The 16,978-nt window shown below is 37.4% G+C and overlaps 1 protein-coding gene across 5 annotated transcripts in view; it reads left to right on the top strand.

Annotated features, from left to right (window-relative positions):
• The window catches only part of UBE3D (ubiquitin protein ligase E3D), a 157,708-nt gene that overhangs the window by 17,990 nt on the left and 122,740 nt on the right, over positions 1 to 16,978 (top strand). For all 5 annotated transcript variants that reach the window (XM_043593002.1, XM_043593003.1, XM_043593001.1 and 2 more), the window contains exons 4-5: positions 10,911 to 11,142; positions 16,658 to 16,727. In XM_043593002.1, the coding sequence (XP_043448937.1) occupies positions 10,911 to 11,142; positions 16,658 to 16,727 (302 nt within the window). The remainder of the gene's footprint in view (positions 1 to 10,910; positions 11,143 to 16,657; positions 16,728 to 16,978) is intronic.

The following is a 16,978-nucleotide window of genomic DNA, read 5'->3' as shown; positions in this document are numbered from 1 at the left end:
CCTTGCCTCAATGGATGCCAGACCTCTACCTGCATAGAGCTACTCTCTCCCCTGGAATGCTCCACACACCTCTCTCTCCCTCTGGTTAGCGCCTACCTAAATTCATCCGACAGGGCTCAATTGCCGGGAGCCCTCCCTGAACCCTGGGTTGGTTTATGTGCTCGTCTAAAGTTTATGTGCTCCGCTAAGGGTAGTGTCTAGTGGTATAGAGTCAGAAGCCAGACTATCTGGTTTGCATCCACTATTTATTAGCTGTGACTCTGGGCAAGTTACTTAACCACTCCGTGCCTCAAGTTCCTTATTACAAAAATATAAATGATAATAGGAGCTACCTCATAGGGTTGTTGGGAGCATCAAATAAATTTAAGTGTTTATAGCAGTGCCTTGGCACATGGTAGGCATTCAATATATGATGGTTACTGCTGTAAATCATTATTCTTATCATCATCCCTAGCATCATCAGCATCAGCCCCAGGATCAGGCCACAGTGCCTGAAAAATAGTGCACTCTCAATAAATTCTTCCTGGGTTGAATTGAATAAACAGTGGGGTGTTTATTTTGGCTTTCCACCAGCCTCTCTTGCTTACTTTCTGATTCCTGGCAGTGTCCCAGGTAGATGAGATCATGGAAAGTTACCCTAATACAAGTGGGGGGATTGTGAATGGAGCACCTCTGAATGATTATCTTGGGTAAGAAATGAAGTGACTAAATCTGCAGAAGAGAGGAGAGTGTCCTTGCTCAGATGTCCTGCAGGCTGAAGTTGCTGCCGAATGCGTACTCCGTGACAGACCCACTGTAGCCTGACATGTCCAGAGCATTCCAGTTTATGTTGTAGTTGAACCTTGAAACTTTTCCTTCTCTCAGTCTGTTTCAGGCTTTGGATTAATTCTCACATAAAGTTTCTGAAATGGGCCTGGCTATCCAACATTGAGGTGACCTAGAAGTTACAGGAGGAGCAGGTTAAATTCAGTGTAACACTATTTCCTGGTACCGCTCACCATAAAAGATAGGCTCATTCGTTATTGGCCGATATTTGTGTTTCATTGGAAAAGGATGATGATATAAAAAATTGTTAACCTGCAGCAAGTTTTCCTATTCAGGAGCTGTATCTTCTGTTTTGTGTCAATTCTTTTTATAATCATGGAATTGAGAACCAGAAGGGGCTTCCAGGTGAACACAGAGGGACAGTTTCACTCTCCCTAATGCTGACTGTCTGGAAGGCCATTTGATGTAAAGCAGAAGTAGGAGATGGGACCTTGGGTTTGAACTCCAGCTTCACCACTTAGTAGCTGGGGAACCTTGTCCACATCACCTCAGCTTCCTCTTGGTAGACATAATGAGTTTTCTTAAATAGCTATGTCAAGAGACAGAATCTTAGTGACAGAAGATTTAGGAGCTTGTTTGGGCCTAACTCCCAGTCTAAATGGGTACTCTTATTTGCCTTCTTCCTCTTTGTAAAAATTCAAATCTGACCTGTCACTTCCCTGCTTAGAATTCTGTAATGCTTCCTACCCATTTCTGTTCCTTCTTAAGTAGACATTATAAGGCCTATTTTCTGAACTTGTCAGAAGAGTTAAGGGCTGAAATATATATAATAGTAAAAGCTCAACAAGCTCTTTTTAATTGTTTTTACAGACTCCTTCCACCACTCCCCCCTTTCCATATTGGTCTTATTAGAGAACTAGCAAGTTATCTAGTTTAGTGTTTCAAATCCTTTTGATTCAGGACTGTGTTTTTTAGATGTGCCAGGGAAATGACCCTCCTTTCTCCCTTTTTCTTTCTGAGAAGATAAACATGAACTTACCTGAAAGTCTTTTCCTATCTCACCTGTGCGCCTGGCATGTGTGTGCCTCTGGAACAATGCAGAGAACTCATTAGCAGGTGATTCAAGACTTTGCTTACATTTCACTCTTAGGCAGCATGCCCCATGACTGTTGGAAAAACAAGTATCATCCAGTATCAGCACAAGGATTTCATGTTGACTTTTTACATTAAACCCAGTGGTCTTTTCATTTCTCCCTCAGTTTCCTGTTTCATGCAGGTAGTAAGGATATCTTTTGTGCTTGTTAAATAGAAAACAAAATGAAGTGTAAGCATCTTTTCCAGGAGGGCTTGGATAGGTGTGATAGGACAAGGATAATCAACCTTGGGATGGGTTGATTTATCTGTACTGGGAAATCCTCTAATGAGAGGATCTGCTTACTGGCTAGCCTTATTATATGGGAATAAGACCCTTTAGTTTTCTAGGCCTCAGTTTTCTCACCTGTAAAATAGGAAGTTGGATTAGATACATCTATAGGAGCCCTACCAGCAGAAAATTCTGTGATTAGTAAACCTCATAAAGTTATACCTTGGGTTCTGTGATTCATGATTATTTGGGTAATGCAAGACTAATCCTTGTTCCTTTTTTTTTGTTTGTTTCTTTTTTTGGCTTGTTTGTTTGTTTTTAATGAAAAAGGTTCTTGTTAAGCAAATTATAGAAATAAGATGCAAAGGACTGTTTAATCTATTCACACTCATTAATGGCTTTTAAAACTTAATAGCACCGAGATGCATGAAATCTGCTAATGATAGCAGTCCTTTTTCTTAGTTTAGGAATACATGATCTTAACCATTTGTTTTGGTTATTTGAAAACAAATAATGCCTATTTTTTTACCATAAAATTCACCAATATGCATTTTTTACAAGTTCAGAGTTTTTGTATAAAATTGTCTAAACAGGGGTGCGTGGGTGGCTTACTTGGTTAAACGTCCGACTTCGGCTCAGGTTATGATCTCACAGTTTGTGAGTTCGAGTCCCGTGTTGGGCTCTGTGCTGACAGCTCAGAGCCTGGAGCCTGCTTCAGATTCTGTGTCTCCCTCTCTCTCTGCCACTCCCCAACTCATACTCTCTCTCTCACTCTCAAAAATAAATAAACATTTAAAAAAGTTAAAAAGAAAAATTGCACATATACAGTTTATGATTCCACTCTTGAGACCAATAGGCCCTAATATCAAGTAACAATAATAACAAAATTTACTTTTTTGTGAGTAGTGTCAGAAACAACTAAATGGTTATTGTGTTTGGGATTTGTTGTCTCTCCTAGAAATAAATTCATGCCAGACTTGAGTTAAATCAGACTTTCAAACAAAACCCTTTTGATTTTCAGTCCATTTGAGAGGTCTTCTAAGGTCTCTGGATAGGCCCTCCTCATTTCACCTGTACCAGCAGAGCTGGATGTCAGCCGGCAGCCAGGGAGGCCATGGAAACTAGAAGAAACAAGTAGAATGGACTTTATGGAAACATAAGAGATGTCATAATATCCAACCAGGTCCGCTTGACAGACCAGCTATAATTGTATTCTGAAAATAACTACTCTGAGTACAGTCACTTTTCTATGAAAGAGAACAAAGAGGTGAAAAAAGTGTACAGGTACAAATTGGATTGTTGGTAACAGTATACACATTTATGGGAAAAAATGGTTGTACTTTTATGGGTCTAGTTATACCAAGTCCATAATGGTGATCAAGTGCTAAGTTTGGCTCATAGGATTTGTCATCTACCAGTTGGATAATACCAGCTGAATTTTTCTAGGTTCTGGCAGCCATATTTTGAGTTTTAGATACTTGATGTTGTTCTTTATTATAATTTTTAAGTTTTTTTAAATGTTTATTTTTGAGAGAGAGAGAGACAGAGTGCAAGTGGGGGAGGGGCAGAGAGAGAGGGAAACACAGAATCTGAAGCAGGCACCAGGCTCCGAGCTGTCAGCACCAAGCCTGATGCGGGGTTCGAACTTACAAACTGTGACATCATGACCTGAGCAGAAGTTCAACACTTAACCCAACTGAGCCACCCAGGCGCCCCACTTGATATTCTTAAAATTCTTAATGTCTACTTGGTTATAATCCAGTCTGTAAAAGCTCTATGTTGTTACCATTGTTATTATCACTGATTAATGATTGATTTTAAAGTTAAAGGGTATTGGGGCACCTGGGTGGCTCAGTCCATTAAGTGTCCTGCTTCACCTCAGGTCATGATCTCAGTTTGTGGGTTTGAGCCCTGCATTGGGCTCTCTGCTGTCAGCACAAAGTCCTCTGCCGATCCTTTGTCTCCCTCTCTCTGCCCCTCCCCTGCTCATTCTCTGGCTCTTAAAAATAAACATTAAAAAAAAAAGTTTTTTTATGTTAAAGGGCATTGCATTTTCTTGTCTACATGTTTAAGTTTTTTTTTTTCTACATGTTTAAGTTTTAAATAAACATCAATCAGTAGCATTGATTAAAATTGTGTATTTTATTTTGCCCTAAAGCTTGTGGGTAAGATGCATTAAAAATAACTAGCAAATTTTAATTCATTATAAACATGTGTTCATGTTATTTTAAGCTGAGAGAAAAATCAAGAAATTATTTCACTCTTTTTCTGAGCTTCATCACATTTTTACCTAAACAGTGCTTTGAAAAAAAAAATGGTATTTTATTTTGAAAGTTCTCTTGGGAAATAGATCATATCAAAGTTTCAGGGTTTTCTGTAGATATAGTTTCAGTAGAGCTGTGATTATAATACATGTTTTGTTCTTAAAGGTTTTATGTTTTCCAAAACATCAAAAAAATTATTTCTTTTGTAAAAATACTTTTATCTTTGTAATGACTTGTGAATTAGGCACTTTCTTGTTCCTGATGCCTTAGGTAGATAGTTACGGGATATATTATAGCTCTTATTCACTGTTATATGGGGTCAAGTTAAGTTTGAAATATCACATTTTGTGCTAATGTGCATCAGGTCTCCCAGTTCTCTGTAAATGTTGGTGCAGTGTCATTTCTGTGATCACGCATGAGATTTTTACATTGCTGTCTTTTGCACTATATTGAGGATCTGCTTATTGGATCTTTTGCACTGTACTGAGGATCTGCTTATTGGCACTACATGCAAAATGTCAAGAGACAAAGAATCTTAGTGATGGAGAAGATTTAGGAGACTATTTAGGCCTGCTTCCCACTCTAAACAGGTACTCTTATTTGCCTCTTCTTTGTAAAAATTAAAATCTGACCTATCACCTTTCCACTTAAAATGCTGTAATGGTTCCCACCTATCTGTAGAAACAAATCCCTACCCCTTAGATTGGCATGTAACACCCAGCACAGTTTGCCACCATCCCATCTCCCCCGTCTCCTTTACTGATGTTCTACATTGTCAGGGGAGGGATTATATTCCAAGGGAAAGAGTTCAGTTTTGGAGCCAGGAAGACCTGAGTTAAGATCCTGCCTTCATTCATCACCTCTGGCTCTGTGAACTTAAACAGATTATTTAATGTTTCTGAGCCTATCTTTCCTCCTCTGTAACAGGGGAATGGAAATTGTCACCTCACAAAGTTGTAGTAAGCATTAAGTAGAATAAGGTGTGTTCAGTGCCCACCAGAGGTCTTCTGAAATTCAGTTAAATATACAGACCCACAATACTACCACAGGCCACATTTCTTGCCAGCAGGGCAGCCTCGGGAGGAGTTCCTCTCAGCAGGGGTCCTACAGTAGTTGCAGGGAGTGACAGCTCACATACCCATCTGGAGACTCTTGTCTCCCCGTGTGACACAGTTCCAGGTACAAAGCTCAAGGTCCACAATCAAGCAGGTGCAGGAGCTACCCTGAGAAGAAGCCTCATGACCTAAGCAGCCAATATATCTTGTAATGCTTTTTGCATAATTTCTAGAGTTTCTTGCAAAGGACTGCATTCAGGGAAGTCCAAAGCATGGCACCCTCATCAGACATTTACAGCTCATTCATACTTCCTTTCAGTCCAGATGCAATTTACCAGTCAGGGGTCATTTTTACCACAAGCAGTGTTGCCTAGCAATATAATTGATGCCTACCATCTACCTAGTTTCCAGGGTAGCAGAGCTAGGTGGTTAAACTAAACATTAGATTCTCAAGTAGCAAGGGAAAAGTTTTGTTAACCCTTTTGTCCCAATATGCAACAGACCCAACCAGGGGCCTCACATGTTATAGTTATCAAAATATGCTTGTTCATTCCTTTAACAAGTATTTAAGAACTTATGCTATGAGTCAGGCACTGTGCCAGACACTAGGAAGACATGTTAAAGAGATACGGTGCTCATCTTTATATTGTTAACTCCACCTGTGATGATGCGCTTAATTCCTTTAATTGTCTGAAGAACTACTTATCCTTCAAAGGTCAGCTCAGATATCATCTCCTCTCTGAAATCCATATACACTTTACTACCCTAGGACTTTGTATTTATTGTCCTGAATTTGTGGGTTGGTTTTATGAATCCACGAATCCCCTAAAGTAATATGCAGATTTTGTGTGCATGTGGGAATATGAGTTTGAAGAAAGGACAAAAGCTTTCGTTAAATTTTCAGAGGAGTCTAAACTGTCCTCTTTCCCAACCCCATTTAGAATTTAGAACCATTACTTTTATATAAGCATTAATCATATTTTATAAAGCTTTATTATCATTTGTTTATAGTCTGTATCTCCTACTAGCCCATAAGTACCCTGAGAGAAGGAACTGTGCATATGAATATTTTGTGTCAACAGAATGCTTGCTTCATAGAAGGCTTTTAAAAAACATATGTTGAAAAAATTGCTTATTAACCTTAATAGACTCAGCAGCTTGAGTGATGCTTCTAATGTACATTTCCTAATTTGAAAGGGAAAGTTCTTCCTTATGTTAAAGTAAAATCAACCTTTCTTGTTCCTAGCTTTGTCCTCTAGACTTATACATTAAACGTCTACCCTCTTCCATATTGTAATCACCTTTTTTAAAAAAGATTGACACATTTTAATATATTTTATTTTATTTTTTTTAATTTTTTTAAAAAATATTTATTTATTTTTGAGACAGGGAGAGACAGAGCATGAATGGGGGAGGGTCCGAGAGAGAGGGAGACACAGAATCCGAAACAGGCTCCAGGCTCCGAGCTGTCAGCACAGAGCCTGACGCGGGGCTCGAACTCACGGACCGCGAGATCATGACCTGAGTCAAAGTCGGATGCTTAACCGACTGAGCCACCCAGGTGCCCCACATTTTAATATATTTTAATTTTATATTGATACAAAAGTAAGGAAGAGATTGAAAAGAATGATTATTAAACAGTAATAGAGTGAACCACTTTTATACTTACAAGCCCCCCTCCCCCCATCACTGATCAAATAACAGACCAGTCCATGATTCCACTTGCTGGTGGTATTCCAGGTTGAATGTTTGAGGGTTCTGCGGTTTGTTGTTGCTGGTAGATCCACAACTACTGGGCAGAGGCCCGTGGTGGATTGGAGCAGTGGAGCAGCTGTCAACCTTTGTGGATCTTAGCTTTGTGCTGGTACTTGAGAAGCCGGGTAAGGTGGTGATAGAGCTGCTGCCCAGCGGCCTGCGTCCACAATTCACTTTCCACAGACTCCAGTGGGAGAAAGTGATGTGTTCACCTATCATTTTCTTACTGGTGGGTCTTAACATACAATGTAATATTAGTTGCAAGGGTACCACTTAGTGGTTTAGCACTTTCGTATAACACCTGGTGCTCATCACGACAAGTGCACTCCTTAACCCCCATCACTTCTTTAACCTCCCCCCACTTCTGGTAATAACCATCAGTTTGTTCTGTAGTTAAAAGTCTTTTTATGAGACTCATTTGAGGAGATCAAAGAAAAAGGGTTACATGGGGGAAATCATTAAAAAACAATACATTTGTGTCTTAAATATTTTAACTTAAAACATGCAAATATACATTAATTTACTAATATTTTACTATGGAACCAATATATTTTTGTTAAACATGACTCCACTATTGTCTAGCTTTTTTCACTGTTAACATGTTATCCAAGATTCATCATCTACAATTTTCAGTTTGTTTCTTAAATTTTTTTTTTAATGTTTATTTATTTTTGAGAGAGAAAGAGAGCATGAGTGGGGCAGGGGCAGAGACAGAGAGGGAGACACAGAATGCGAAGCAGGCTCCAGGCTTTGAGCTGTCAGCACAGAGCCCATTGTGGGGCTCGAACTCATGAGCCGTGAGATAGTGACCTGAGCCGAAGTTGGACGCCTAAGCAATTGAGCCACCCAGGCGCCCCTCCAGTTTATGTTTCTTTAGAGTAGAATGAGTCATTCGACACTTTTAAAACCTTGGGATTATAGAATTTTTCTAGAATTTTACTCTTTCTCTCTCTCTCCAATGTTCTATAGTTATATCTCCTCACCACTTATTGGGGTTTTGTTTGTTTTGTTTTTTGTGTGTGTGTGTGTATTTTTTTTACAACCGGCTTTCATTTAGTCTGAAATTTTTTGTTTTCAGAGGAATAGCAATTCGTATTTCCTTGGTTTATATACTATTTAATTAAATTAGATAACTAAAACAACATATAAGTATCATAAATAGGTCTGTGATCAAATACAGTTGATTCTTAATGAGCATGTGTTTCTGCTGATAGAAGCAGAGGTGTGCAAGTATTGAGACTGCTTAAGCATTTGCACTGCTTGTGGGCATTAAGAAGACCACAAGCATGTTTCTGTTCTGTTTTTCTCAGGATTACTTATTTGCAAGTTTCTTCATCATCCTGCCCACATTTCTTCTCCTCTTAGACCACTGATCTTCCTAACTTAGAATAGAATAGAAGTAAACCATGTTTGGCTTTTCTTCTGGTAACTTCTGACGTATCTATTGTTGTCCAGGAGAAAAACAAAACTATCAAAAAAGAAAAAAAGCGGTAGCAAATATAAGGGCCTAATTAAGCATAAGGATGTTTTAAGCATAAAAAATAGTAGCAACGTGGAACTCAATTTCTCTCCCTTTGAGTGTGGCCTAGACCTAGTGACTCACTTCCAAGGCATAGAGTATGCAAAGGGAGAAACATAGCCTTTTTACTGGAGAAACCTAGTAGATACCACACTGGCCAAGTGTTCAAGTTGAACACCAGTGATAAGTCATATTGATAGAGTGTACCCTCTGGTAAGATGTACTGAGAGACACACTTCACTTCTGTGGTATTCTTCCCCAAATCCATAACCCCAGCCTAATTTTGAGAAAATATCAGACAAACTTAAATTGAGAGATAATCTGTAGAACACCAGACCAGTGCTCTTCAAAAATGTCAAGGTCCTGAAAAATAAGGAAAGACTAAGAAAATGTAACAGACTAAACAAGACTGGGGAAACATGATGATTAAGTGCAGTGTGTTATCTTCAATTGGATCCTAGAACAAAGGGAAAAAGGATATTAGTGGAAAATCTTGGGGAATCCAGATAAAGTCTGTAGTTTTGACAAATCTCCCATGGTTATAAAAGATGTTAACCTTAGAGAAAGCTGGGTGGAGTGTATGTGAGTACTATTGGTACTGTTTTTGTAACTTTTCTGTAAGTTTAAATTTACTCCCAAATAAGTTTATTAAAAAATAGTAATGGGAGAAATCACAAAAGAAAGGGTTAGGTGATTTGAAATCTAAGACAAATAAACCAAATTAAAAGGCAGTAAAACTGGGACACCTGGGTGGCTCAGTCAGTTTGAGCGACTGACTCTTGATTATAGCTCAGGTCATGATCTCATGGTTCATGAGACTGAGCCCTTTGTTGGGCTCTGTGCTGACAGCTTGGAACCTGCTTGGTATTCTCTCTCTCTCTCTCTCTCTCTCTGTCTCTCTCTCTCTCTCTCTCCCTCTCTCCCTCTCTCCCTCTCTCCCTCTCTCCCTTTAACTGTGCCCCTCCCACTTGTATGAGTGTATGTGCTTGCTCTCTCTCAAAATAAATAAACTTTAAAAAAAAGGCAATAACACTGAAAAAGTAATTTGTCACAGATGATAGATAAAAGGCTAATATTCTTAAAATAGAATATACTCTTATTTTTCTTATAAAAATTTTTAAATGTTTATTTTGAGAGAGAGAGAGAGAGTGCCAGCAGGGGAGGGCCAGGGAGAGAGGGAGAGACAGGATCCCAAGCAGGCTTCACACTATCAGTGCAGAGTCTGAGGTGAGGCTTGAACTCAAGAACTTTGAGATCAGGACCCGAGCTGAAATTAAGTGACCGACACTTGATGGACTGAACTACCCAGGCACCCCAAGATAGAATATACTTTTAAAAATTAGTAGAAACATACTAATACCTCGTTGGAAAATAGCCATTGATCACAAATCACAGAAGAAACACACTGGTCAATAAATACCACAGCCAGTTCAATCTCACTAGCAATTAAGAGTTGCTAATTGAGAACAGTATTGAGAGCATTTTCACCCATTACATGGAAAAGTGATAGTATTCAATGCTGAAGAAGGTAAGTAGAAGAATTATAGATTGATGCAGCCTTTCTGAAAAGCAGTTTGCCGATATGTATTGGGTTTTAAAATATGTATATAATTTGTGATTGTAATCACACTTGTAAGATTTTTTTCCCAAGGAAATAATCATAGATTATACAAATTTTCTAATAAGAATGTTCATCACAAGGTTGTGATACTGAAAAGCTTGAAACCTAAATATCTATACCAGTGGGGGAAATGATCTAAAAGTTTTGGCATACTTATAGAATAGAATGGAGGCATTAAGAGTCATCATATAACTAAAAAAAAAAGAGAGAGAGAGAGAGAGAGTAAAAATAAAAGTAAGATACAGTTTGTGTATATCTTCTGATCCTGGGCTGTGTACATGTATACTGCAGTGGTTTCTTGAGAGGATTGTAAGGAAATATCCTGTCATTTGCAAAGTAGTTACTTGTCTTTGGCTGGGAAGGAAAGGATGATTTTCATTTTCTTTATACCTTTACACATTTTCAAACTGTCTATAGGGAGTATATGTTACTTTTGTAATTGAGGGGAAAATTTTTCATTACAGACAATGTGATTAATGAGTGTCTTTCATCTTTCATGCTGGTTTAATTTAAAAATGCTAGATTTCCATTTTGTTCTGTAAAAAATTGTTTCTCCTCTTTCCACTAGGAAGCTCCTCAGGGTGCTCCCATTGCCGAGTGAGAACTGGGGAGCTCTAGTTGGAGAATGGTGTTGTCATCCTGACCCCTTTGCTAATAAGCCACTTCATCCACAAGAGAATGACTGTTTTATTGGAGACTCTTTCTTCTTGGTGAATTTAAGAAGTGATTTATGGCAGCCAAGACCTGAACTAGCCCCAGTGGAGACACACTGTCTTTCTTCTGAGAACCATTTTAAATTGGTAAAATATCTTTTCAAAATAAATGCTAATTTAGAGGTTGGCTTAGAATCTGGTTTCTCCAATCTTTTCTTAATTAAAGCACGCTACACAGACTGTTCTAAGGACCAAAATCCATTATTTTCAAGTTCCTCTATTCTCCAGCTCTGCTCTATTGATATAGGAAGAGCATATGGCTTTAGACCAAAACAGCTTACAGGGTCTGGAGGAAGAAGGAAAGAGGACTTTTTCGTGCATAGAATTGGGAATGTTGCCATTTTACAAATGAAATTGCCCTACTTTCTTCTTTTTAGGACAATATTCCATAATCTGTATAGTCTGATTTAGATTAAAGTGTTCTTTGTTCCAGGATATGTAGTACAGAGTTAGGCCTGGGTATTTCCCTGTGTCCACTGATTTCATGAGAGTAGATGCCATCAAGGAAAAAGAGGAAATGGAGGAGTCCAAGTGTGGAAAGGAAGCTTGTGCTGCAGGCTTCAAGTTGGTGGTTGACACTGTGAGGTCAAGTGTCTCTTGCTGTAGAAGTTGCTTTAGGGAGAAGGCAATTTCCTCTCACTGCAGAGAACAAATGATTTACCTTACTTTAAAAGAAAATCAATGGCATTGACTTGGCCCTTGTGAGAAATCATTCTCCTGGTGGCAAATCAATACAGATGTGATTTAAAAAGTAAAGGAAATCATTGCCAGAGAATCTTCATTTTCACATCTGATTATTGGTAGGAGCGAAAGCATTGTACGTTAAATTTCATTTAAAATTCATTTAATTTTTGTAACAAAAACTGAACCACTTTAGGAAATATGCAATAGTTGAGCAGCTCTTAGATTGTAAATTAGCTTACATAACTATTTTCTGTTTTAAGGACAGATTAAGGAGGTTTATCAAATATCAAAGTTATCAGAATTAGTTAAGTGCCTTATCTCTCACCATAAGCACAGATCCTTTTACCTAAATATGGTTCTTTTAAAATTATAGTACTTTATCCTTTTATAGTTTTCAAAGATAAATGGTAAGTTAATATAAATCTGTTATATGTTTAATATGGTTATATTAAAATTGTATTTTAATCTAAATTTGTATACTAATACTTTACTGTTTATGTACTTTAACTTTCATTCTTGTGATAAGCTATAAATTTTTAAAATATTTGCAAGGAAATATTTTTAAAATACTTGAATGGAAGAGGAGAGGAGAAAAATTAAAAGAGAAACCACAAGTTTCCCTTTTTAGATAAACTGTATGGAAATACATTCTTCTCATTTATGTCTTTATCTGTTATATGATGCCATTTCCAAGAATGTCTCTTCATTGTGAACAGTCATTGTATGTATTAAAGGAAGACCCTTCATAGTCAGACCTAATGGTGTTTAGTATCATTGACACTGTGGGAAACTCCTATCACAAGCTGCTGTTGACAAGATTGTTTCTAAGTTAGCCAAGGTGGAAGTTTCTCTTTAATTGCATATTGCAGCAGTTGAAAGAGTATGCCTGTGACCAAAATAGTAACATAAATTTGGAGGGACTGCTTAAACAGTGCTCTCAAGGCTCCTGTGGGAACAAGGCTGCTCTGTGCTATTGAAAACCTATTTCTCATATCACCAAGTCTAGCCATCTAGCAGGGTTTTGAAATGTCACATGGTGACACAGCATCCTAATGGTATCTCTTGGGAAACATTTTTTTGGCGAGACAATATCAAGGGTCCTTAGAAATTGAAACAACACAAAGGGAAATAAAAACGAAGACAGGAGGCTAATCCACATCTCTGTGCAGTGGTGCCGTCTCTCAGATATATTGATTTAATTAGTTCACAACACGGTCTTTCTTTGATGTTTGCTCTGCAGAGTTCCCACAGTTAGGCTGCTTCATCGCACAACTTGCTGTATTATTTCCTTTAAGCGTTGGTCAGGAGAAATGCATTACAAAGCGGAGCTTCTCTTTAAATGAAATTTAGACTGTTAAAATATTTTAATTAAAAAGACCTGAATTTAAAAATAAAATCCAGCACTTAATTCTTTCCTGCAGTACCCCCCTTAACACTGTACAGTATTTGTCCCTGAAAATGTGGCAGTATATAACTTTTGTTTTCACATGGTAACCTCCCGAAGATTTCCTTATTTTTGCATTTACTCATTGTCTCATGCTGTGTGTTTTTTTTTTTTTTTTTTTTGTCTACCAACGTAATAAAAATTTCACATCTTGTAATAGGATGATAAAGATGACAAAGGTGGCACCTCAGCTGTTTGTAAGATACATAATATTATTCTAGACTTAGTGTGGTCACACAGGAACAAGCTGAACTTTGATTATATTACAGCTGGCAGGTACAATTAACAGCTTTACCTTTTTTCCTTTCCTGGGGTGCTTGGCAATAATTTATTGATTTGGTAATTTGTTAAGTCCATAAGGGTGTATTTCTTATTTTCTCAAAATAATGTGTTGAATTTTGTAAACATGCACAAATGTAAAAAGGATAGAATTGGGAACTTCAGAATACCAGTCATCTTGATTCATAAAGTATGCTTCATCGCGCCCTTCAACCTCCACCCCTGCCCCCACCACCCCAGGAGGGCTTTAAAGCAAATCCCAGACATTATGTCATTTCATCCCATATGGATTTTTCTTTTTTAGGTAACCACAGTGTCATTTCACATTTGACAAAAATGAACAATCATTACTTGGTGATAAAATCCTAGGCCATACACATACAGATTTTACCATTTATATTAAAGGTATTTTCTATTTGTTTGAATCAAAATACACACATTTGGTTTGAAATAATTTGCTTTTTATTGATCACATTTTAAAATCCCAATTACCAGTGTCTTGAAAAGGTAGACTTCTTTTTTTGGTGAACAAACCAACAAAAAAAATTGTTTCGCTTCATTGAAAGACAAAGCAAAATGTGCCGTAAGAGCAATTATAAATGAAATACATAATGGAGCACCTGATGAACATTTTTTTGCTTTGAATAGAAGATCTTCTCAAGCATTGCTACTCCAATACTCCATATTAGTTTTTAGTAAAGCCTTTAGTTTTTGGTAAGATTTAATGAGGATGGTTTGATTTAACTGGTACAAAATAGGATCTTTGAAAAAGTGTCTTAAGACCAATTTGGAGCCATACAGATAGATTTTATTGTAAGAAAGCATGAAACTGCCCAAATGTCAAAGTTTCAGTTGAGCATATCTGCTTTCTGAGCTTCCTGTATCCTTCAAAAAGAATTTTTTTTTTTTTTTTAATTTTTATTTTTGAGAGAAAGAGGCAGCGTGAGCAGGGGAGGAGCAGAGAGGGAGACACAGAGTCCAAAGCACGCTTCAGGCTCTGGGCTGTCAGCACAGAGCCCGATGCAGGGCTTGAATTCATGGACTGCGAGATCATGACCTTAACCGACTGAGCCAGTTAGGTGCCCCTATTTCATTTTGTTTAAAAAAAAAAAAAATGCAGGCCATAACCCATTGAAGTGATTCTGTGAATTAGTTTGGAAAACACTTGGTGTAGTGCTTAGAAGCATAAGTTTTAGCATCTAAGGGGTCTAGATTAAAATATCAGCTCTATCAGTTATTAGCACATCCATGGAACTCAGTTTAAATGTGCTTCTTATACAGTTTTTCAGAAAATATTTATTTATGCTAAGGAAAATATAATTGTACTCAAACTTACCCTAATCAGTTAAGATTCCTCAGATCAATACATATATCCCACATCAGGAAGACACTCTTCCTTTCTTAGACCAGCAATTTAGTCTGCCCTTTCCTAGGAGAGATGACCTAGGTGGCCAGAGTTGCAGAAATTCCTTCTCCCCGCCCACTTTTACGTGACATCTGCCATGTTGCAGTGTGTCTATGTGAGAGGAATGTTACATGGTTTTAACAAAGGTATTGCTATGGATGTGAAAAAAGCATATTTTTTGGTAGATTCTTAATATGCAGTTGTTGTCCAGTAAAAGGCAAAAAATTGGTCTCTTTGTGGGAGGATATGGGTTTTCAATCTGTTCCTTGAATGACATGTGCCCAAACTATGTTTTGTTTATGTAACATCCACCGGCAGTCAACATGAGCCTGGGACAGTGCTTTAAACACTCCCTTTTAAATACTAATAAACAACACTAATGAGTAGAACACTATTTACTACCTTAAACGGGTGAGGAAACCAAAACAGGTTAATTAACTTGCTCAAGGTTATGTGTGTAATAAATAGCAGGACTGGGATATAAACCTGGGAAGTCTGGCCCCAGACTCAGGGCTCTTAACCACCATGCTACTGCTTCTAACATAATCTCATATAAAAAAACTAAAAATCAGTTTTTTTTAAAAAAATTGAGGTATAATTGACATATAACATTATATTACTTTTAGGTATATAATCCCATATATGTATATGTTGTAGAATTGTGCATATTGTACATTGTACATAGAATGTATATATTATAGAATTAGATGGATGCTAGCAATTTTAATCTGCATCCCAAATGATGAATTTGGAGTTTTACAGTTTAAGAATGCTTCAGGAATTTCTCTGAGAGCACTATCCAGTTTTTCCAATTATAATGAATATCTAAAGTAGAAAAATGTGTTATATGAATGTGTTCAATTTATTTTTTTAAAAATTTTTAATGTTTTTATTTATTTTTTGAGAGAGAGAGAGAGAGAGAGAGAGAGAGAGAGAGAGACAACTGAGAGAAATGAAGACAGAATCCGAAGCAGCCTCCAGGCTCTGAGCTGTCAGCACAGAGCCTGACGTGGGACTTGAACCCATGAACCATTAGATCATGACCTGAGCCAAAGTTGGAATGACTGAGCCACCCAGGCACCCCAAATGTGTTAAAATAAATTTTTTTTTAATTTTAAGTTTATTTACTTATTTTGAGAGAGAGAGCACAAGCAGGGTAGAGGCAGAGAGAGAGAGGAGAGAGAGGATGCCAAGCAGGCTCTGTGTGTCAGTCCCGAGCCCCATGAGGGTCTCAAACTCACTGTCCTTGAGATCATGACCTGAGCCAAAGGCAGCTGCTTAACTGAGCCACCCAGTTACCCTGGTTACATGTTTTTGACTTCTGGTGAGGGCCTATGAATTATAGATTACTTTTACATAAGTTACACTGGACTAGAAATCAAAATAATGGCTCTAATTTTTGATTCTCCTGTTTGCAGACACATGAATTAGAACAAGTCACCTACTCTCTCTGCCTTTGTTGCCTGCCATCTACTCATTCTAAATGATAATGTGTATTTGGAAGTACATTTTAGAAATGTAAAGTGCTTCTTTTTCGAATTATTTACAACAGATTATCAAGAAGTGGTTAGGTTTGGAAAAATCAGTGTGTTCATTATTCTGTCTTTAGATCTGAAAAAAAAATCTCTGTGCATGTGAATTATGCATACAAGCTAAATGTGTTCTCAGTATTTAGTAGAGGGCAAAATAAAATGTAAAGTTCAAAGTATACTCTAGAGACTATGTTAAAATTATATATTCCTTTTAAGAAAAGCTGAATGACATTTAAATGACATTTTTCTGTTCTACAGAAACCAAAGGCAAATACCAAAGTAATTTGTAAGCGTTGCAAGGTAATGTTGGGAGAGACCATGTCATCAGGTAAGAATTTCATAAGAAAAAAGCCAAAATGATTGCCGCCTTATTAAAAACGAGTAGAAGGAGATTTTATAGGAAATCTATGTGAAAGATAGATAACTAATATGTGTTGTAAAATTGATGATTTTTAGAATAGAAATCAAGTAACATGTCATCAAATATGCCAAGAAGTTTGTGTATTTTGACCTTTATAAGTACATAGTATTGAGTTTTAAACTTAGGTTGGGTCATTTTCAATATTTCATATCCTCTTA

Source organism: Prionailurus bengalensis, chromosome B2 (assembly GCF_016509475.1).
Source record: "Prionailurus bengalensis isolate Pbe53 chromosome B2, Fcat_Pben_1.1_paternal_pri, whole genome shotgun sequence".
NCBI classification, from domain to species: domain Eukaryota; kingdom Metazoa; phylum Chordata; class Mammalia; order Carnivora; family Felidae; genus Prionailurus; species Prionailurus bengalensis.
The sequence above is the reverse complement of the archived record's forward strand: the minus strand, read 5'-3'. Positions and strand labels throughout refer to the sequence as shown.